This window comes from Dendropsophus ebraccatus, chromosome 5 (genome assembly GCF_027789765.1).
Source record: "Dendropsophus ebraccatus isolate aDenEbr1 chromosome 5, aDenEbr1.pat, whole genome shotgun sequence".
NCBI classification, from domain to species: domain Eukaryota; kingdom Metazoa; phylum Chordata; class Amphibia; order Anura; family Hylidae; genus Dendropsophus; species Dendropsophus ebraccatus.
In genome coordinates this window covers 62,167,538-62,191,102 of record NC_091458.1, presented here as the reverse complement: position 1 = coordinate 62,191,102, position 23,565 = coordinate 62,167,538, and the positions used below count along the sequence as shown (strand labels likewise).

The 23,565-nt window shown below is 42.9% G+C and overlaps 1 protein-coding gene across 5 annotated transcripts in view; it reads left to right on the top strand.

Annotated features, from left to right (window-relative positions):
* ARHGEF25 (Rho guanine nucleotide exchange factor 25) overlaps nucleotides 1–23,565 on the top strand; it is a 214,573-nt gene that overhangs the window by 62,225 nt on the left and 128,783 nt on the right. The window contains exon 1 of one of the 5 annotated variants that reach the window (XM_069970350.1): nucleotides 11,084–11,368. The exons of the other annotated variants lie outside the window; for them this stretch is intronic. Within the exon in view, the coding sequence (XP_069826451.1) occupies nucleotides 11,275–11,368 (94 nt within the window). The 5' untranslated portion in view covers nucleotides 11,084–11,274. Of the gene's footprint in view, nucleotides 1–11,083; nucleotides 11,369–23,565 lie in introns of those variants that run through there. 5 annotated transcript variants of the gene reach the window in all.

The window sequence follows — 23,565 nt, the reverse complement described above, 5'->3', positions numbered from 1 at the left end:
GATATGCATGTTTTCTAGGTTTTCTAATGTTTTACAATTTTTATTAGCAGTAAAACTTTTTTTGCAAATAGGTATATTTAAAATGGCCCCATTGTTACTCTTAAAGCGCTTTTATTTTTTCACCTAATGGGTCATATGGGGCATCATTTTTTGCACCATGATCTCTAGTTTTTATTAGTAACATTTTTTTCTAGATCAGTCGTAATGATCGCTTTTTATTAATTTTTTATATATAAAATGTAATAAAAAAAAAAAAGCAATCTCTGTGTTTTTTACCACTTTTTGTTCACGCCGTTTACCGTACGGGAACAATATTGTTTTATTTTAATAGATCAGACGATTACGCATGCTACGGTCTATTATGTTAATCAACTTTATTATTTTTATGTGTTTTATGTATAAAATGGGATGGGGGGGTGATTTTCACTTTTATTGGGGGAGGGGCTATGGGGCATTTTTTTAAACTTTAATTGTTCTTTTTACACTTTTATAGTACCCTAAGGGGACTTTTACATTAATGCAATAGATTTCTCACATTGATCTCTGCTATGCCAAGATTGAAGACCTGACTGCACGGAGAAAGGTAAGAGACCTCCGGTAGTCAGGCCATGTGATCGGGACCCCCGCAGCGTGTCTGCTCCTGTCACTTACACTTAAACTATTGCAGCGTTTAAGGGGTTAATGGCGGGCAGCTGCGTGATTGCAGCAGCTCGTCATGGAGGGTAAGTGCCTGGTTGCAGATAGCGGCCGGTCCTCCCCTGCTATGGAGCGAGCTCAGCTCCTGAGCCTGCTCCATAGCCTGGTAATCCAGAGGGGTGTACATTTACGCCCGTTTGCACCAAGGCCCAGGCTCCGGGGGCCTAAATGTATGCCCCATGTCGTTAAGGCGTTAAAGACCATGGGGGAGGTTTATGAAACATGGTGTAAAGTGAAACTGGGTCAGTTGCCCCTAGCAACCAATCAGATTCAACTTTTCATTCCTCACAGACTTTTTGGAAAATGAAAGGTGGAATCTGATTGGTTGCTAGGGGCAACAGAGCCAGTTTCACTTTACACCATGTTTGATAAATCTCCCCCATATCTGCATGTATACACATAGGAGACAGGGGAGAAAACCTAAACTCAGTACACATGATGACTTGGCTGGAGTGCAGGCCTTCACTCCAGAAAATAGCGCCATCTCGTGCAAGATTTATACATTAGGTCACACAGACTTCAGGGTAGACTGCTGCTTGCTGCATCCTGTAGTGGTAGGAGAAAATACATAGGACATTGCTGTCTTCTTATTGTGTCCTGTGAAATTCCCTGTGGTGATAAGAGGGGGCTGCTGAAAAGTGATTTGTACAGCATTGCAGCCACATGTGACACCAACAGGTGGATAGAGTCAATACAAGACAATAACAGCTCGCTGTGGGATGACCTCTAAGGCCACAGTGTACACTCACAAATTTTTTAAATTTACCTTCAAGGGGAGAGAGTCTGTCTATTGTCATCAATGTCCATGAGTCTTGCTGTAAAGCATGTCACTAAATGCTGTTAAAAACAGCTTAGGCAATGTACAATGTACAAAAAGTGAATAAAAAAATATTAAAAAATATAAATAAATAGAATAAAAGAACACATTTTAGTATCTTATTCTAATTAGTAAATTAAAATCTAGGCAATACATTTACTTTAAGTGCCTCCAAAGACAATGAAGGGAGTTGTAGTGCGCATGTGCAACTTGTAGCTCCATTTATAAGACTTAATTACTGAAAGCAGACGTGACAGCAGCGTACAATAGGCTTTCTTACCCTAAATCATGTGATATGATTCTTATTTCAATATTTGGCTTCAGCGATGAGATACAAGAATTTTTTTATTCCACTACGAGTATGTAAAAGGCAGCGCTCTGATTGGCTGTGCTGGACGTCCAGACACCGGGAACCCCCGAAGCAAGTCGGAGTGAGGACCAGTTATGTATGTACAGGGCCGCAGGAGGTTAAGGGGGCTGCCGTTACATACTCACAGCGGGATGACAATGCGCTAAGGATACATTATGTGTGAACCCACCCATAACCCCTTCCCGTCAGTAATACGTATATATACGTTCCTACTGCACATACCCTGTGTATATATGTACACAGGGTATACCCATGTATATATACACATTTCTGACTGAGGGGCAGTGAGAGTGGCCCCGCACACATCAGTGTGTCCGGAGGTAATGAGAGGCAGCTGCGATCCCACAGCTGCGTCTCATTAACCCCTTAAAGCGACTCTGTACCCACAATCTGAACCCCGCCAAACCACTTGTACCTTCATATAGCTGCTTTTAATCCAAGATCTGTCCTGCGGTCCATTTGGCAGGTGATGCAGTTATTGTCATAAAAAATTAATTTTGAAATTGCAGCCCCGTGCCCTATGGGCGTATCTGTGCCCTAACTTTGCAACACCCCCTCCGCCCCTCCTCCCCACCCTCTTCATCATTCGGAATGCCATTGGAACATTTACTTCTGTTTAAACATTGCACACGTGTCTTAATGATCCAGACCATGTGCTGTGGTAACACAGGTGGTGAATAGGAAACAATCTGCCTGGAGCATTCCTTATGATGAAGAGGGGGGGAGGAGGGACGGAGGGGGTGGTGCAAAGTTAGGGCACAGATACGCCCGTAGGGCACGGAGCTGCAATTTTAAAAGTAATGTTTTATGACAATAACTGCATCACCTGCCAAACGGACCGCAGGACAGATCTTGGATTAAAAGCAGTTATCCGAAGGTACAAGTGGTTTGGGGGGGGGGGGTTCAGATTGTGTGTACAGAGTCGCTTTAAATGCCTCAATCTATAGCAATTGTGGCGTTTGAGGTACTCAGCAACAGAACAAGCTTCTGTCACTGAGTGTTCAGGACCCCCGCAGCCGCAGATCACTTGTGCCGACAGGCGGGGGTAAGTCACTTACCTCCGACCTGTCGGATCGGTGATCTATGAATAGAGTCTGTTCTTAGGCAGTCTCTATGTAGAGATCGCCGATAACACTGATCTATGCTATGCTATGGCATAGATCAGTACATGCAATCTATTGATTGCATGTGTTACTTTTTTTGAAAAAAAGTGTAAAAAAAAAAAAAAGTGTAATTAAAAAAGTTTTTCAAAGTATTAAAAAAAAACCTTATAAATCCCTCTCCTAATGAAAGTTTAAAATACCCCTTGCCCATTATAAAGATATAAAAAAATAAATAAATAAACATATTACATACTGTATCTTAGCGAGCGGAATTGTCCAACTATTAAAATATAACATTATTGTTCCCACATGGTGAACACGTAAATGAAAAGAATATAACACACCAGGATTGCTGATTTTAATAAATTATATATCAGAAAAAATTAATAAAAAGTGATCAAAATTTTTCAGTTACACCAATATGATATTAATAAAAACTAGAGATCATGGCGCAAAAAATGACAACCCAATCAGCCCTGTAGGTGGGAAAATAAAAGTGCTATGGCTCTTAGAAGGCGAGGAAGAACATTGCATTTATTTGACCCGGACATCCGTGCATCAAAGGGCTCTGTCTTGAAGGGGTTAAAGTACAAACATTGTGGTACACAGCTATCTCTCTCCTTCTTAGAATATGTTAATGTTTTTCATGTTTTACTATTATTTATAAGGCATCATAAATGCCTAGAGCACTTATGCACACCTTTACATTTCCATGGTAACAGACTACAGTCAATCCCTGTGTAGTCTGATCCTGCAGCCATACTGTAGTCTGATCCCACATTTCCCGAATTTTAGACATGTTAGAGCAAAATTGATTGCAAAAGGTGTAACTAACCTTTAGGTGCTACATTTTCCATACAAATTATAAACATAGTAAGGTATTCTATGATAAAGCAGAGAGTTATAAACTTTCTAGTTATTAATCATAGGGAACCTTGTTATGCAATGTTTCTGGTCATTCATGTACAATATTAATGCTACATTTTCTTATACATTTCTTAAATTGCTTAATGGTGTTGCCCACTTTTTAAAAAATATTTGGTATTGTGACCCCCCCCAACACACACACACACACACACCAATCATGTATATTTTACCCAAGAAACCCGGAGCTACTCTTATTACTCTGCTATGTCATCACAGGAGATGGAGCATTACATTGTGCCCATGAAAATCAATGGGCTCTGTGTAATGTACGCTCTTTGTAGCTGTTCTCTGCTGTAAATAATTCATGGAGGGTCTTAATGGGGGACTCCCTTGAATATCATAGAATTCTATATTTGGCCATCTGAAAATGCCATACTCTTCAAGAGAATTGTGCTGATAAGATACAGCAGGTACAGGCTCAGGAATACTGTAAACTACAGTTTACAGTCTGGTTACTAACAACACATGGGTAAGAAGCACCTAATTTTTAGCAAATTATCTGATTAAGAGCAGGGGTCTATTCATGCACTTAAGGGGGAACTATCAGCAGGTTACACAAATCTAACCTGCTGATAGCATGAGGCATTTGGATGAAGGTATGTCTCTTACCCTCATCCTTGGTGCTGTTCCCGTGCAGTTTTAATGTAGTCCTGAGTCCAGTAAGACCTATTGGAGTACTGCCCTGCCCTCAGATCGCTGATCTGGCCCACCCCGGCCTGCTCCACTGATAATTATTAGAAGGGGAAGGTCAGCAGGGCAGAACTACATTCTGGGGGCGGGGTGCTGCTCCAAACGGGGTGGGCAACTAACTACTACTATTATAACTAACCTAACATTGTGAGTAAGTTGTACTTACTAAGCATCAACCAAGAGAGTGCCTCTTAACTATGACACATGAAATGCATGAACATAGATTATGCCTGAAAATATACTGGTATAATATACAAAACAAAGAAATAATGTCTATATTTGTAATATACCTCTGTATAGTACAAGAATAGAGGTGACAATTGGGAATATACCTCTCTCTTGGTGCTAACCTTAGTGTTAGTCTCGATACTACAAACCTGCTTGGACTGACATGATGGATGCTGTAAAGGCCCTTTTTAGCAATGAAGCAGTCACATGCTATTTATACTATTTCCTAACTTTCCGATCCCTGTGTACAGCTCGAAGATTCCAGGCCTACTGCAGGAGGAACAGATGTCTCTTAAAGCACTAACAATGCGAGGGTTACTAAAGCAAATATATAAAGCGGAGAACTGCAATGCATGGGGTATAAATCAGAGTGATCTCTGAAGGTCTAAAAGCCTCCTCAACCTTTGATAGACAGCATTAACCCTAGAGTATTCTGAAAGCACATATCCTATTACAAGGCAAGAACCTCTGCTGCTTCCTCCTTGAGAATGGCCTTAACTGAATGTAAATGCAAAGAGCAGATTTTATAACCTTCTAACCATCAGACAGAGAAAGGAGGACACGGATCTGCAGTGCGTACTGTGCTCTACGGCTAATTGTCATGCTATGCTCTGCTTTTGTAGGTGGTTTTGGTACCTAATTTGCAGTGCTAACTGAAGGATGTGACTATGGTAAGCCACAGTACCCACTAACGTGACTGTAACAGGTTCCATATATAGGGATGGCCACATGGTGCCCAGATACAGCATTACTCACATGCTACTGTATACAGTACCCATCACATGCCCCCCATTAGGGATGGTCCGAACCTGGTTCGGGTCGGGTTCGTACGAACCCGAACCCTCGGAAATGATTCCCGCTGTCTGCCCTCTCCGTGGAGAGGGTGGATACAGCAGGAGGACCGCCTGGAAAACTGGGATACAGCCATAACCATAGGCTGTATCCCAGTTTTCCAGGAGGTCCTCCCGCTGTATCCACCCTCTGCACAGAGCGGGCAGAGAGCGGGAATCTGATGTCGAGCGTTCGGATTCATACGAACCCGAACCTCGGCAGGTTCGGACCATCCCTACCCCCCAATTTTTTTTAGTCCCATTATTCTGTAGCATGGCTAAACATTTTTGTGTCATCCATATGTCATGTCTGTCAAATACAACCAATACAAAGTGCTTACATCAGCAGCCCATATACAATGATAGCTCAAGCCCCCCATATACTATAGAAGCTGTAGCTCCTGCTTCTCTGTATATTACTCACCTCCTCCCAGCTCCAGTGTCCTCCTACTCCTCTCTATGTGCAGAATGCAGTATGACTGGGTTATGCTGCTGCTGTTGCTGGCTGCACAGACCAGGGCTTCTAGTAAGAGAAGACTGTTACAGGGTAAGGAGATACTGGGGCACTTTAAGAGCAGTATCAGAATCAGAAGAGTAATGCCAGTATTACCAGCTTATAGCTATGCTACAGCCGCAGTTTTACAACATCTGTAACAAAAAAAAATCTCTAACAAGAGTGCTGCTGTCCACAATGCATTACAGTTTACTATCAAAGCAGTCACTTAACACTTTCACTGCAAGGTCACAAGTAATATTTTATGACTTTAAACAATACACGCTAGGCTAATTCTACATGCACCACTTTTTCAGCATCTATGAATTGACAGCTGGGTATTACCATTTTGCTTATCAATAGCTTGTGTCCCTACACAGTCTAAGGCTATGTTCACACTACGTATCTTTCCGGCCGTAGTGCAAACCGCAAATATATGCACGTAATTTTGAGGTTGATGCGTTCGCTTGAAAGTATATGATATACGGCCGCACAATGCACACTACGTATGAGCTTACGGCCGGATCGTATACGTCGCCGTGAAAAATGAACAAGACCATTGTTTGAGGACAGAAATGTTCCAACTCACGGCCGTGGATTTCCATGCGGTCCTGTACGGAGTACTTATTTCAGCCAAATTGAACTTGATTTTTCGATCCAAAAGGTTCTGTGTGGTTCACTGGCCTGGGCGAAGATTTCCAAGTAAATGACCTGCTTCAGATCGCTTCGAAAAAAGCTAGGAAGCATAACTGTACTACAGGCGTATGTTCGCGGATCTTACGCATCTGGCCGCATGTCTATTTTTCCCATGGCCGTAGTTTCAGCCGCACATGTACGGCTGCGTACGAACTACGGCCAGACTCATATGTACTGTGAACATAGCCTAAAGATGCCTATACACCTTCAGTAACTGTTCACCAATCGACAGTTATCTCTAACCAAACATAAACATTCAGGACAGCCGCCAGACTGCTGAGGAGAGGTAAAACTCTGCCAGACTACTCTAGTCTCAGCTTATCCCACTGAGACCAAAGGGGTCTCCATCAAACCCGACTTATAGAGTTGGCAGGCCCCCATACGTGTTATACCAGCAGCCAGCTTTAATAGAAAGTGTGTGGTGGTCTTAGGTTCCGTTTAACTGATCCATTTTTAAATGTTTAGTTTTAACGTACAGAAATGTGTCAACCACATTTTCTGCGTACTCTAAAACATTTATTTAAAAAAACGTATCCGTTTCGATCTGTGCTTTTCAATAATGTAAGTTAATGGACAGCATACAACTGCATTCGTTTTTACTAGAGATGAGTGAATTTTCAGTATAAACGAAGAAAATTGCTTTGTTAGCTTGGTTGTCGGCTTGTTAGTCAGCTGCCTTTGAACTCTGTGCCGCTCTGCTACAGGGGCCTGGAAAAGCTGAATCCAGTCCTGGGAAACTGGGAGAAGTTTCCTAGGACTAGAGCCAGCTTTTCCAGGCTCCCGGAGCGGCATGGAGTTCTGAAAAGCCGACGGCTGAACTAACGAAGCGCTAACCTTCATTCATACTGTAAATTCGCTCATCTATCTCTAGTTTGTGCCTTCTGTTTTTGCCTTAGATTTTTCTTCCCATAAAACTGATAAGCTACAGTAAACACAGTAAAACAGTGTGAACCCAGCCTTACAGTAATAGGCTATTAGTTTGAATTTTCATACTTTTGTTTCCTGGAATTTGAAATGCTTTTCAAACTTCTCTTATTTGCTACTAGGGTAACAACAAATGCTTAGATACGCATTTTGCAAACCAGATTTTTTGTAAATGGCCCAAACATATGCCACAAAGCTCATGCATTTCAGTTGCATATATGCATTAATTATACAAGTCCTGTCCTGACAGTCAGTGTCCTGACAGCCTAACTGCTTGAAACTGTTGCAGAGAAAGTAAGGTATAGCACTTAGCTTTGTATCATATTAGGAGACAGAATTATAGCTTTAAATGATGTCCGTTTACCACTCAATATTCAGAGTGCAGGACTTAAATTTGAAAAGCAGCGTGAAAAGTCATGCATCCTGGCTCTGTGCTTGACATGGGCTGATTTACAAGACATGACTAGTTGCGCGGTCAGGCCACATGAACAATCGCTGTATCATCCGCGCGGCTGTTAACATGCATTGTTATTGGCTGCACATATCCCCATTTCCCCCTTGTAGAGAGGTATATGGCCAATAATGAGGCACAAAAGATCAAATTAGACGACAGGTTGAGCAGCTCCCTCCACGAGGGTACAGTATATTCTAATAAGAGTATACAGTACATGATGGAACCAGATACTAACACATATTGTTTTTCTTATTGTTCTGACAATGCCTGGTCCTGTTGTTCAGAACTTACTGATCTCAGTCTCGATATATATAGAAGTACCAATCACTGAGTCAACTACTTTCTAATTTTAGTCCCACGGGGGTTTTAGTCATGCAATCACCTGATTTCTGGTGTTACACTCACAAATGTATTTGTTACATCCCCCTGTGGCACTACACAGTAGTTAGGGTCTCTCTGTGCCCCCACATAGAAGTTAGATTCCCTCAGTGCCCCCATATAGTACTTAGGCCCCTTTGTGCCCCCCAAATAGTGGGTAGGCCCCTCTGTGCCCACAATAGTCTGTATTGCTGTGTGAGTGTGATGTATAATACTCTTATCATGTAGCAGATATGTATACTCAGACAGTCCTTTACATAGAAAGTAATTTTCAGTCTCCAGTAGCTCCTTCTGACTGATGTCTGTAAGGATTTGCTTTACCCATATTAGTTTTCTGCTTTTTTTTTTCTTTAAAACTTCATCTCTATATCTTTATCCTTTTATAGGGCTTCAGAATCAATTACCAGTTTTCTATAGCGTTATGATCTCAACATACAATGGTTTCAATACACAATGGTCGTCCTGGAACCAATTCATACTGTATGTTGAGGGATCACTGTAGTAGTAAGGTCCCCTCTGTGCCTCCAAATAGTAGTTAATCCCCCTCTGTGCCCTCATATAGTAGTTTGGTCCCCTCTGTACCTACATATAGTACTTAGGTCTCCTTCATGCATCCATATAGTAGTTAGGCCTCTGTGTAGGTTTTCCCCCAGTAGGTATAATCCCCCAGAAGGACATATCCTCTGTAGATAACCCCCTGGTAGTTAGACCTCCTAGTAAATAGCATCCTCTATGTAGGTAACCCTGCCCTGTGCAGTTATTTCCCCTCTGTAATATAAAAATACTACTATGTATTCCATTCTTTACTCACATTCCCCTTGTCTAATATACATTTGCCTTCACAATCATAAATGTAAGATTATGCTCATGGGAGGGAACATTTTGTGCCAAGATTACTTACTTAATGGTAAAAATGGGTAAAACTGACATGGAAAAGGACTTAGGGATTTTAGCTGACAGTAGATTTAACTGTAGCAAACAGCACCAGGCAGCTGCTGCCAAGGCAAATAACCTCATGGGGTGCATTAAAAGGGACATAGATGCACATGACAAAGAAATAGTTCTACCGCTGTACAAGTCACTGCTCAGACGATACATGGAATACTGTGTACACAGTTTTGGGATCCAGTGTAAACGGGAGAGCTTGAGCAGTTTCAAAGACACAGAACTAAACTAATAAATGGAATGAGTGGACTACAAATACAACTTAATAACTCTGTGAAATATCTTAAAGTGACTCTGTACCCACAATCTGACCCCTCCAAACCGCTTGTACCCTCAGATAGCTGCTTTTAATCCAAGATCTGTCCTGGGGTCCGTTCGGCAGATGATGCAGTTATTGGTCTAAAAAACAACTTTTAAACTTGCAGCCCTGTGCCAAACTGGAGTGGCCTAGAGTGTGTGTGCCCTAGGCTTGCAACGCCCCTCCATCCCTCCTCCCCGCCCCCCTCATCACTAGGATGAGCACAGGTGCCTTAACGATCCAGCTCATGTGCAGTGTTCACACAGGTGATGGATAGGAGAAATTGTTCTAGGAGCATTCCTTATGGTGAAGAGGGTGGGGAGGAGGGGCGGTGAGGTGTCGCAATCCTAGGGTAGTCCTGGACGACATGGATACAGCCACAGAAGTATAGAGCAGACACCACAGTGAGGAGGGAGTATAGAGCAGACACCACAGTGAGGAGGGAGTATACAGCAGACACCACAGTGAGGAGGGAGTATACAGCAGACACCACAGTGAGGAGGGAGTATACAGCAGACACCACAGTGAGGAGGGAGTATACAGCAGACACCACAGTGAGGAGGGAGTATACAGCAGACACCACAGTGAGGAGGGAGTATACAGCAGACACCACAGTGAGGAGGGAGTATACAGCAGACACCACAGTGAGGAGGGAGTATACAGCAGACACCACAGTGAGGAGGGAGTATACAGCAGACACCACAGTGAGGAGGGAGTATACAGCAGACACCACAGTGAGGAGGGAGTATACAGCAGACACCACAGTGAGGAGGGAGTATACAGCAGACACCACAGTGAGGAGGGAGTATACAGCAGACACCATAGTGAGGAGGGAGTATACAGCAGACACCATAGTGAGGAGGGAGTATACAGCAGACACCACAGTGAGGAGGGAGTATACAGCAGACACCATAGTGAGGAGGGAGTATACAGCAGACACCACAGTGAGGAGGGAGTATACAGCAGACACCACAGTGAGGAGGGAGTATACAGCAGACACCACAGTGAGGAGGGAGTATACAGCAGACACCACAGTGAGGAAGGAGTATACAGCAGACACCACAGTGAGGAGGGAGTATACAGCAGACACCACAGTGAGGAGGGAGTATACAGCAGACACCATAGTGAGGAGGGAGTGCTGAGCAGTCTCGGGAACAGCCTGTGCTCTTCCTCCCATGAGCAGCAGTGGCAGCGCGGAGCTCGCAGAGTAGAGAGCCGTCTCGGCGAGCTTATGGGCAGCAGCTGGCTCCTCTCTCTGCACATATCCCGTCCCTACAATAATAACACTGTCTGTGAGCCCGGCTCCTCCCGGCCATCTTCGTCCCACCCTCTCCTCTGCTTGTGTGCCGTGCTGAGGGCAGAGCGGGGCTGCCGCCTCACCATCATTGGCATGCTGTGGACCGGGCTCGCCATGCCTGGGGAGCAATGAGAGGGGGCAAACCACGCCATGGCTGTGCTTGCCAGAACCTCTTCCGCAAAGTCCTGTCTCAGTGCAGCTGCTGCTACGCCCGGGTGAGAGGTTAGTGCGCGCTGCTATGTGCCCTCCTGTGTGCGCTGTCACACGTCTTATATACCATGCATACGGGGTACGGGGTATATAGAGACTGCTGGGGCTGATGGCTGGGTAATGCTAGGACTATGTCTGGCTGTCAGCACAGGCTGCACACATGACAGCACTGGATTCATTCGGTACATAGTGGTTTTCTATGTGGCCACAAGTGATGAGCATGTTCTCTGGTGTATATGGCACTGCTATGGAGCCATGCCTGGGAATGGTTGTCATGACGAACAGGGGGGCATGGTGGGTATGTGGGATTACATTAGTGTATGGTACAGCGCTCATATGGATGCTGGGTATGTGTCATGGACCTGGTATACTGCTGTATACTCCTCCTCACTATAGTGTCTGCTGTATACTCCCCCATCCTCTCACTATAGTGTCTCCTGTATACTCCTCCTCACTATAGTGTCTGCTGTATACTCCTCCATCCTCCTCACTATAGTGTCTGCTGTATACTCGTCCATCCTCCTCACTATAGTGTCTCCTGTATACTCCCCCATCCTCTCACTATAGTGTCTCCTGTATACTCCTCCATCCTCTCACTATAGTGTCTGCTGTATACTCTTCCATCCTCTCACTATAGTGTCTGCTGTATACTCCTCACTATAGTGTCTGCTGTATACTCCCCCATCCTCTCACTATAGTGTCTCCTGTATACTCCTCCTCACTATAGTGTCTGCTGTATACTCCTCCATCCTCTCACTATAGTGTCTGCTGTATACTCCTCACTATAGTGTCTGCTGTATACTCCCCCATCCTCTCACTATAGTGTCTGCTGTATACTCCTCCTCACTATAGTGTCTGCTGTATACTCCTCCTCACTATAGTGTCTGCTGTATACTCCCCCATCCTCTCACTATAGTGTCTGCTGTATACTCCTCCTTACTATAGTGTCTGCTGTATACTCCTCCTCACTATAGTGTCTGCTGTATACTCCCCCATCCTCTCACTATAGTGTCTGCTGCATACTCCTCCTTACTATAGTGTCTGCTGTATACTCCCCCCATCCTCTCACTATAGTGTCTGCTGTATACTCCTCCATCCTCTCACTATAGTGTCTGCTGTATACTCCTCCATCCTCTCACTATAGTGTCTGCTGTATACTCCTCTATCCTCTCACTATAGTGTCTGCTGTATACTCCTCCATCCTCTCACTATAGTGTCTGCTGTATACTCCTCCTCACTATAGTGTCTGCTGTATACTCCTCCATCCTCCTCACTATAGTGTCTGCTGTATACTCCTCCTCACTATAGTGTCTGCTGTATACTCCTCCATCCTCTCACTATAGTGTCTGCTGTATACTCCTCCATCCTCTCACTATAGTGTCTGCTGTATACTCCTCTATCCTCTCACTATAGTGTCTGCTGTATACTCCTCCATCCTCTCACTATAGTGTCTCCTGTATACTCCTCCTCACTATAGTGTCTGCTGTATACTCCCCCATCCTCTCACTATAGTGTCTCCTGTATACTCCTCCTTACTATAGTGTCTGCTGTATACTCCTCCTCACTATAGTGTCTGCTGTATACTCCTCCATCCTCTCACTATAGTGTCTGCTGTATACTCCCTCATCCTCTCACTATAGTGTCTGCTGTATACTCCTCCATCCTACTCACTATAGTGTCTGCTGTATACTCCTCCATCCTCTCACTATAGTGTCTGCTGTATACTCCCTCATCCTCTCACTATAGTGTCTGCTGTATACTCCTCCATCCTATTCACTATAGTGTCTGCTGTATACTCCTCCATCCTCTCACTATAGTGTCTGCTGTATACTCCCCCATCCTCTCACTATAGTGTCTGCTGCATACTCCTCCTTACTATAGTGTCTGCTGTATACTCCTCCATCCTCCTCACTATAGTGTCTGCTGTATACTCCTCCTCACTATAGTGTCTGCTGTATACTCCCTCCTCACTGTGGTGTCTGCTGTATACTCCCTCATCCTCTCACTATAGTGTCTCCTGTATACTCCTCCTTACTATAGTGTCTGCTGTATACTCCTCCTCACTATAGTGTCTGCTGTATACTCCTCCATCCTACTCACTATAGTGTCTGCTGAATACTCCTCCATCCTACTCACTATAGTGTCTGCTGTATACTCCTCCATCCTCTCACTATAGTGTCTCCTGTATACTCCTCCTCACTATAGTGTCTGCTGTATACTCCCCCATCCTCTCACTATAGTGTCTCCTGTATACTCCTCCTTACTATAGTGTCTGCTGTATACTCCTCCTCACTATAGTGTCTGCTGTATACTCCTCCATCCTCTCACTATAGTGTCTGCTGTATACTCCTCCATCCTCTCACTATAGTGTCTGCTGTATACTCCTCCATCCTCTCACTATAGTGTCTGCTGCATACTCCTCCTTACTATAGTGTCTGCTGTATACTCCTCCATCCTCCTCACTATAGTGTCTGCTGTATACTCCTCCATCCTCTCACTAGTGTCTGCTGTATACTCCCTCATCCTCTCACTATAGTGTCTGCTGTATACTCCTCCATCCTATTCACTATAGTGTCTGCTGTATACTCCTCCATCCTCTCACTATAGTGTCTGCTGTATACTCTCCCATCCTCTTACTATAGTGTCTGCTGTATACTCCCCCATCCTCTCACTATAGTGTCTGCTGTATACTCCTCCATCCTCTTACTATAGTGTCTGCTGTATACTCCTCCATCCTCTCACTATAATGCCTGCTGTATACTCCCCCATCCTCTCACTATAGTGTCTGCTGTATACTCCTCCATCCTCTCACTATAGTGTCTGCTGTATACTCCCTCATCCTCTCACTATAGTGTCTGCTGTATACTCCTCCATCCTCTCACTATAGTGTCTGCTGTATACTCCTCCATCCTACTCACTATAGTGTCTGCTGTATACTCCTCCATCCTCTCACTATAGTGTCTGCTGTATACTCCTCCATCCTCTCACTATAGTGTCTGCTGTATACTCCCTCATCCTCTCACTATAGTGTCTGCTGTATACTCCTCCATCCTATTCACTATAGTGTCTGCTGTATACTCCTCCATCCTCTCACTATAGTGTCTGCTGTATACTCCCCCATCCTCTCACTATAGTGTCTGCTGTATACTCCTCCATCCTCTCACTATAATGCCTGCTGTATACCCCCCATCTCCTCACTATAGTAACTGCTATAAGCTGATCTGCCATTTCCTTACTCCTCTATACCAGCCCACTATGTGTTCACTATTGTCTGAGGCATACTAGTCTGTCCATATTCTCCCTATAGTGAATCCTGTATACTACTTCTCCATCTCCTATCTATAGTGAATCCTGTATACTACTTCTCCATCTCCTTTCTATAGTGAATCCTGTATACTACTTCTCCATCTCCTTTCTATAGTGAATCCGCTGCAGATCCGTTACGTGTAAAACTGGCCTTATTATACTGTAGATTTACCTTAAAGAGTTGTACAATTTTCCACCTTGTTTATCTGAAGTTAAAACTTTTTCACCAGCTCCATAACTTTATTTAGAAACCATTATAAAAAAAAAACAAAAAACATAAAGGGTATGTTCACATGGGTAAATTTAATGTATTTTTTAAGCTGAAACCACACATTTTTCTGTGTCGGAAACCACAGGTTTTTCTGTTTTGGAAACCACACAGCGTCACTTTTGCTTCTTTTGACTTCAGTGGAAGATAGAGAACAGTGAGAAAAAACAGCGATGTCACTTTATTGCTCTGAAACTCCCACTGAAAATAGTGGGAGCTTCAAGGTAGGCCCCTGCACAGAAAGCTGTGGCACAGTGTTTCACACAGGTACGAGTTTTACTTGTGTGAATGTACCCTTATACTTACCTTACCAGCTGTGCGCTGCTCCCATGATGTAACCTCTTTGATACCCATCTTTGCTTCCTGGGCTGCAGCGCTGATGTGGCACTGAATGTGGATGCATGACCTCTGCTATTGTCTGTAGTGATGATATGTGAACACCACAGAGATTACTACTTAGTGATTGGCAGCAGAGGTCACATGTCAAGAAAATACATCTAGAGTCGAGTAAACAAAAACAGGTGGAGAGCTCGGGAAATCAGCATGGGAACAACAGGGGAATGGTAAGGGAAGTAAAACTGTTATTTTGTGTTTAGTAAAATATTCAGTAGTATTTAAAACCCCTTTTAAAGGTCCATATACACTTTATACTTTTTGGCCATCAGTATAAGGTGTATGGGATCATCGACAGAAGTTGTTGGTGGAAATAGGGGTCATGATGGAAAATCACTGCCTGACCCCTTTTTTTCTTGGAAAGATAAGCCGCAGACAGAGCGGTCTGGGGATGATAGGAGAGATAGCTGATGGCTGAATGATCGTTGAGTTATTGGAAGTGTATGGCCACCTTAGGCGCCGCATTACACAGCCCAATCTGCCGGGTAAACAAGCGAAAATGTGCTAGATCGCCACTTACTTAGCATATTATATGGCTCGATTATCATGCAGAAAGTACTGTATATATATATTGTTAGTGATGTCTGTGCAGCTCTTGCTTTGGTGTTAAAAAGATAAAGATTATATACACCTGTCCTGGTTCCCTCGGTGTCCTGCAGCCTTGTTCCTATGTTCCCCGCTCACTGCCTCCTCCAGCACTTCTGATCCTGTGTCTGAAGTGACAGATCGCTCAGCCAAACACTGGTCGAGATGGGATAGTGCCGCGGCCAGGCATTGACTGAGCAGCCTGTTACTTCAGAGATGGGCTCTGAAGTGCAGTGAGCGGGGAACATAGAAACAAGGCAGCAGGACACAAGGTGAGCCTGGACAGGTAAATGTAATCTTTATTTTTTCTTTACCTCAGCATCAGCCGTCAGCCCACACATCACTGTTACATGGAGCAATACATGGTCTGCAGCTGATAATTTTTTAACTGGTGAAAGAGATTGATCAGCTACTCGGCTGATTGTAGTCTTTATAACACAGAGCAATTTCTGCCTGATTGGGCAGATAATCACCCCGGGTAAAAGTTATCTGCCACCACACTATGGTATAACAGGTCATAGTTGTACATCTGTGTAGTTGTTGTCCACATTTTTAGTAATTCTCTTAGTCAACAGTACCCCCTAAAGTCATGGTTATCGGTTTCCGATATACAGTCTATAAAGATTGCTGCTTCTGAGAAATGCGGAGTGCAAGTGGTGATCAGATAGAACATAACGTCACTCCGTGGGTAATAACATTTTAATCGCTGTTCCAGCCCTTACTAAAAATGTGACATTTTTTCTCTATTATGGGAATATAGACTGTTTGTTGGTTGTGAGCAATGATTCCCTTTGAAAGGAATTTGCATTGTCGGGAGATTAATAAAATTCATCAGTGAATGTTCTTCAGACGTTCCTGCAGTATGTGTCTGGGTGTCCTTAAACAACATTTCCACTAAAATACACAAAAGGCCAATAAATGTGAGTTACTTTCCAAGGCAATCCTTTATTTCAAAGATGTAATGCTGGCCATAGTGGTGGTGGCAATATTTGGAAGCGGCCACTAGAGCACAGCTCTTGCAAGGCTGTGGTTTTGTCATCACGTTTATGGCGGAAGATGATTGTGTCTGGGATTTTTATGTGGTGTAAATTGTTTGAGATACTATTATAAAATGTTAGATTAAATCTGTAAATGTTTGCATAAACACTTTGTAAACCAAGTTAACAGAGCTTGCGCATTTATACAAGAAAGAATCTGCTCTACAACTCTTAAGACCGTATTAGACAGCCCAAGCCATGCTGTAAACTAGCCCTGTTCTCTCTGAGTGTTGGCTGGTCATTGGCCCTATTACACGGGATGATAACTGTCCGAGTGGGTAGCTTTTAATAGAGCTTATTAGGTGTTACTATCATTAAATAAACTTTTATTTATTTGGATCATTTGGGAGTCTGGATACTGAGGTCCCCACTGATCACTAGGAGTGGGGAAAAGCATCAAGCTTCTCTCCCCATCTTTTCCCTCACTACAGGAGTCTATAAAAAGTGTATAGGCCCATCTGCTATAGGAGAGTGACGAGGAGAGAAGCAATATAGCTAAGCACTTTTCCCCACTTGCTCTAGCAGTCGGTGGGAGTCTCGGCCCCCACTGATCAAAACTTTTGACATCTCACTATGACTTCTCTAGGCAACACTGAGTTTATTTCTCCTAAAGCCTCATTTACACGTTCAGTGATTTTTCAGGTTATGCGACAGGAGCAGAAATAACGTCTAGGTCAGCTTCATAGTTGTCCCAAACTGCTTACATGTGACTGCTATGTAAGCAGTGACGCTATCCAAACCTTTATTGTAGTTGCCCGAGGCTGCAATCACCTAAAAATTTTTTATTGCTGCACCAATCCGGCCACTCTGGAGCCATAGCCCCGCCCTCAGTTCTTCTAACGTCTTTCCGTCCAGAGGATTCCGGAATAACAGCACAGGAATGAACATACCTTCATCCTCAGCGCCCTGTGCCTACTATAGAGCTATCGGCAGGTTAAATTCATCTAACTTGCTGATAGTTCCCTTTTAAAATGAATAATCATTGACTGTCATTTTCTTTATTGATCAACCTCTAGGTGGGGTTCAGATGATGGGATATGTAATTCTCCATAAACTATTTTTTTTATGACTACCCAGCAACGACCACAAAAATCCAACATAGCAGATCACCTTTCTGACAGATATGTTGTTGCTTGTCATGAAAATCAACAGAAACTGGCTTTTTCCAGCTGTCCAAAATACTAGTATATGACAATTTAAGCACGCCGCTTCTTATAATTTATTATTTTTTATTATTACTTCACTGTGTGTAACTCTAGCCTGTGGCATGGTGGCTTCCAGTACTGATGTCTAGGAACCTGTATATTTATTAGGGGTAGTGATAGTGAAGACATATGAGACGTAAAACATTCATGCCTCAGGCAGTCACTGAGGAGCTATAATGTGACATCCAATTATTAGATGCTACAAATGAAAATGCTACATTAGGAGAATAACTGTGACTGATACTTATATCTAATTCTTTACAATGTGCATGACGGCTGCCTTGTGTACCTGACATTTCCGTCCTCCACACGTGTCATCTGTGAACAGTCCCAGTTTCCATTTCTCGTGTCTTTTGTTGACGTCCCATAGAATCATTAGCAGACACACAGAATATCATATTACAGATCAGCTTCCTTATGAATTGTATGCATTTGTAATATACACAAACAATGGAATACTCCACATTAATCGGATTGCATGTCTCTAGAACAATACACTGGTAAATCTGATAGCAGCGATCACTTTAATAGGAGATTTGCACCACAAGTTATTTGCCTAAGAACACTTCACTTGTAATCTATTGTATTTTATTGTGTATTATTAGCATACAGTGGTGAGGGAACCTGTGGACAACATACAATGTACAGCAAACTCACCAATTCATTATGCAAATTAATTTAACAGTGTAAACAAAAGAAACTGTTTACTTTAGGATGTACTAAATGTAACATTCTGTAGTCCAGCTATCCGGGCAGGGAGAAGTGGAGGAGAGAGGAAGTGTTCATGCTTTAGCTGAGCTCTGCCTCTGACAATTGAGCTCTAAGCACAATATAGAGATGACATAGAGAAGTATCTAACTGCTGATATGTCCCTATAGCACAAAGTTCTGGAGATGAAGGTAAGTTTCTTCATCCTCAGTGCTGTTTCTGCGATATTAGGAGTTTAATCCCTATGCTAATGTTATTTTGGTGCACTGGGGGAGGGACTAACGCCATCAGTGTACTGATCTTCCCTGCCCGCTCTGCTGGTATTGGTTAGGAAGAATGGGCCGGCCAGTGACATATTGGTAGCCCCGCACCCAGTGCACCAAAATTACTTATTAGCATTGGGATTAAACTCCTAATATCACAGAAACTGCATCAAGGATGAAGGTTTCCCTTTCCCTGTTTATGTGTGCAAGCATTGTTTTTTCCTCAGTATATCAATAGAATATTCTATGTATTCTTATAAGCAAAGTGCTTTTGAATTGTTTTTATGTATTTCATCTAATTTGTAAAAGCAGAAGACTCAATTGTTGGGGTTCTCTTTAGAGGGAAAAAAAACATGGAAAAAACCAGCAACTTTGTAGGTGCATTTGCTCTGCAGTTTCCTTGCCAAGTCCTAAAACAAGTACAGTGGAACCTTGGTTTAAGAGTAACTTGGTTTAAGAGCATTTTGGTTTAGGAGCTCCCAGTTTTTCTAAATCGTGACTTGGTTTAAGAGCATTGCTTTGGTTTAAAGAGTCACTGTCGTATTTTTTTTTTTTTTTTTGCAGAAATCAATAGTCCAGGCGATTTTAAGAAACTTTGTAATTGGGTTTATTAGCCAAATCTGCCATTATCTGCATGTAAAAAGCCTTTTCCCAGGTCCCCCCCTCCTTCCTCTTTTTCATCCACTCTGAAAAATCTGAAAATTGTGACTTGTTGCAGGAGACGTACCCTGTCTGTTCTAGGGAGAGGGGAGGGGGGAGGAGGAAGGAGGGAGTTAGCCGGCAGCAGAAAGCAGATAACAGAGGATTACAGGCACGGAGCTGGGTGACAGCTGTAATCCGAGCTCAGACAGGTCACTGGTGACTGTCACAGGAGATATCCCGTGAGGGATTTGTAGATTAACTCTTTGTTGTCCTGTTTTGGTCTTTTCTTTAGCTCTCTCCATAGGAGAACAATGAAGACAGGGGGGAGAGCTTCAAACTGCTTTTTCATGATAAAAATGCATTTTTCGGATAATAAACCCAATTACAAAGTTTCTTAAAATCGCCTGGACTATTGATTTCTGCAAAAAAAAAAAAAATTCACGACAGTGACACTTTAAGAGCTCCCTGTACTGGGTGGAAGGGGGAGTGGGAAGGGGCATGGTCTGCATAGCGGGGTCTACAGGACTTTTTGGCTGAAGTCGGAGTTGGAGTCGGAGCTAGCTTTGGTTGGAGTCGGAGTTGGAGTCGGAAAAAAAATGTACCAACTCTGACTCCAGCTTTAAATTTTTTTTTAAAATAATGTAGAATTGAGTTTTAATATGAATTTTACAAGTTTGGCTCATGAATATATATTATGAGCAACATTCTAATAGGACACTGGCCCTATTACATAAGGGGGGGTCATGGAAAAGTTGTCGGTCACTATTTGGCAGTTTGTTTTTGAGCTGGAAAAGTCCATTGTGTGGGGGGAGATCTGCGCTGGTCTCTTCCTGGATGCTGGATGACAGTATATGAGCAGCAGTGTAATATGAGGATATCCTGTGTAATATAGAAGAGGAGGAGAAGACATAAGTAGGGTAGCAGTAACCTCTGTCCTCAGTGTGGTGTTTTCTCTCTGGGAGAAGATTGTGTGGTTTTTCTTCAGTGTTCTATGGCTGCAGCTGTGTGTGTGTGCGCGCGCATGCTATGGCTGCAGTAGGCTGTCTGTGTGCTTTGACTACAGCGGGCTGTGTATGTGTGCTATGGCTGCAGCAAGCTGTGTGTGTGTGTGTGTGTGTGTGTACACTATGGATGCAGCAAGCTGTGTGTATGTGTGCTATGGCTGCAGCAAGCTGTGTGTGTACACTATGGCTGCAGCAAGCTGTGTGTATGTGTGCTATGGCTGCAGCAAGCTGTGTGTGTACACTATGGCTGCAGCAAGCTGTGTGTATGTGTGCTATGGCCGCAGCAGGCTGTGTGTGTGTGGTGTGCGCTATGGCTGCAGCAAGCTGTGTGTGTGCGCGTGCTATTGCGTGCCCCCACAGTGACCTTCTATATCACTATGTGTGACCCCCTTTATATCACAATGTGTGACCTCTATATTACAGGTATCTGGCATTGTTAGCAGTGTTTCTGTGTGTATGGTGAATATTTAGTTAGAAACATAGAAGATTGTCAGCAGGAAAAGACCACTTGCTCCATCTAGTCTAGTTCTGAGTTGTTCAGGACATGGAGGCTGGAGACTGGCTGCATCCACTGCACACACAGGAGAAGCTGCTTTATATGTTTCAGAAGTTGCCCAAGGATCATGTAGGACATTAGGGAGAAGCTGCTGAGCCAGTGTAATAGATAACTCCCCTGGTATATGGCTGGCCATTTATGAAGGAGCAGGAGCAGGAGTCGGAGTTGGTCCTGATAAAATTCAGGAGTCTGAGTTGAAGTTGGAGCTGTGGCTTACCGACTCCACAGCCCTTGGTGTAACGCCTCTCTCCCTGCAGTTTCTGTCAGCCCTGATTGGTCCATGCTGAACACAAACCCCTTCCCCATTGCTGTCATGTGACCACACAGACCTGCCTGTTGTACTAAGCTCCTGCATTATGGGGATCTGCAGTTTCATCCTGTATCTACAAACTGCTGCTGTGTTATCAGGGTTATGCACTTACTATACATTATACTCCACATGGTGATTGCTATACTGTACAGTAACTTATTATATCGCATATCCATCTGTTTGTCATTGTTTCATCTGTTTTGCATGTTATTTAGAATATGAAATCATAATTTTTGGGGTGTGGAACCAGTTGTTTGCATATCAGTGATTTCATATGGGAAAATTTGCTTTGGTTTAAGAGTGGATTTGGATTACAAGCACGGTCCCGGAACGAATTATACTCGTAATCCAAGGCACCACTGTATTTTATTTTCTCCAGCCCGGTTGTTTGGTTTATTATAAAATTTCCTACTACTATACCAAAGAGAGTGTTACATCTGCTTCTATGAAATGGTGGTTTATTTTGAGGCATGTTGCTGGCCAGCATAAGGCAAAGACTTGGCGTTGCTTGGCTATGGGGCTTTGCTAAATAGAAACACAAACCTAGCTTATAAATAAGGTATTCTAGTGTAAGAACTCGACCTAGTAGCACAGTTAGGGTAAGGGGTGTGTAGCGAGTGCACTACTAGGTTGGCACCAAAAACCAGCAATTGTAAACAGTAGTAATAGTAGGCTCTCTAGCATAAAATATCTAAATTAGTATAGCATAGGTGATTTAAGGATAATATTGTAATTCATATATGAGTCAAAGTGGTATATAGGAATAAACACTTTTTATATTCATGAAATCAAAATAGAAATAAAATAAGGACACAATTAAAATATTTAACTGTAACAAAATTAATAAGAACATACGTATCTATAGGTATATATATATGGTATATATGAATCACAATCTAGGGATACACATCGATATATATATATACCTATAGATACGTATGTTCTTATTAATTTTGTTAGTTATATATTTAAATTGTGTCCTTATTTTATTTCTATTTTGATTTTATGAATATAAAAAGTGTTTATTCCTATATACCACTTTGACTCATATATGAACTATAATATTAATAATAATAATAATAATATTATTATTATTATTATTATTATTATTATTATTATTATTATTATTAGAGAGCCTACTATTACTACTAGCTTATAAATAGTTGTCTTACCAGAGCCAGACGTGGCTACCACTGCTGAGATATGCCGCAAAGTGTCAGCATCGTAACACTATAGGGAGAGATTTATCAAACATGGTGTAAAGTGAAACTGGCTCAGTTGCCCCTAGCAACCAATCAGATTCCACCTTTCATTCCTCACAGACTCTTTGAAAAATGAAAGGTGGAATCTGATTGGTTGCTAGGGGCAACTGAGCCAGCTTCACTTTACACCATGTTTGATAAATCTCCCCCATGTTTTTTGCACTCTGCCTGCTGTTGGCTCTTCTCAGCTTCTACCTAGCAGCCACATGGATGGCTATTATAGTCACTATTATAGGTTTTGTATTTGACAAGACAACAGCTTTTAGGGTACAAACCCACACACCGTATACACAGCAGATACGCAACAAATACGCAGCAAATACGCAGCAGATTTGTTGGTACAGATTTGATGCTGTGTTCAGTTATTTAGATCTAATCTGCTGCGTATTTGCTGCGTATTTGCTGCGTGTTTGCTGCGTATCGCAGCAGTAAATACGCTGCTTATACGGTGTGTGGGTTTATACCCTTAGGGTATAAACCCACACACCGTATATGCAGCGTATTTACTGCTGCGATGCGCAGCAAACTCGCAGCAAAATCGCAGCAAAATCGCAGCAGATTAGATCTAAATAACTGAACACAGCATCAAATCTGTACCAACAAATCTGCTGCGTATTTGTTGCATATCTGCTGCATATACGGTGTGTGGGTTTATACCCTTAGGGTATAA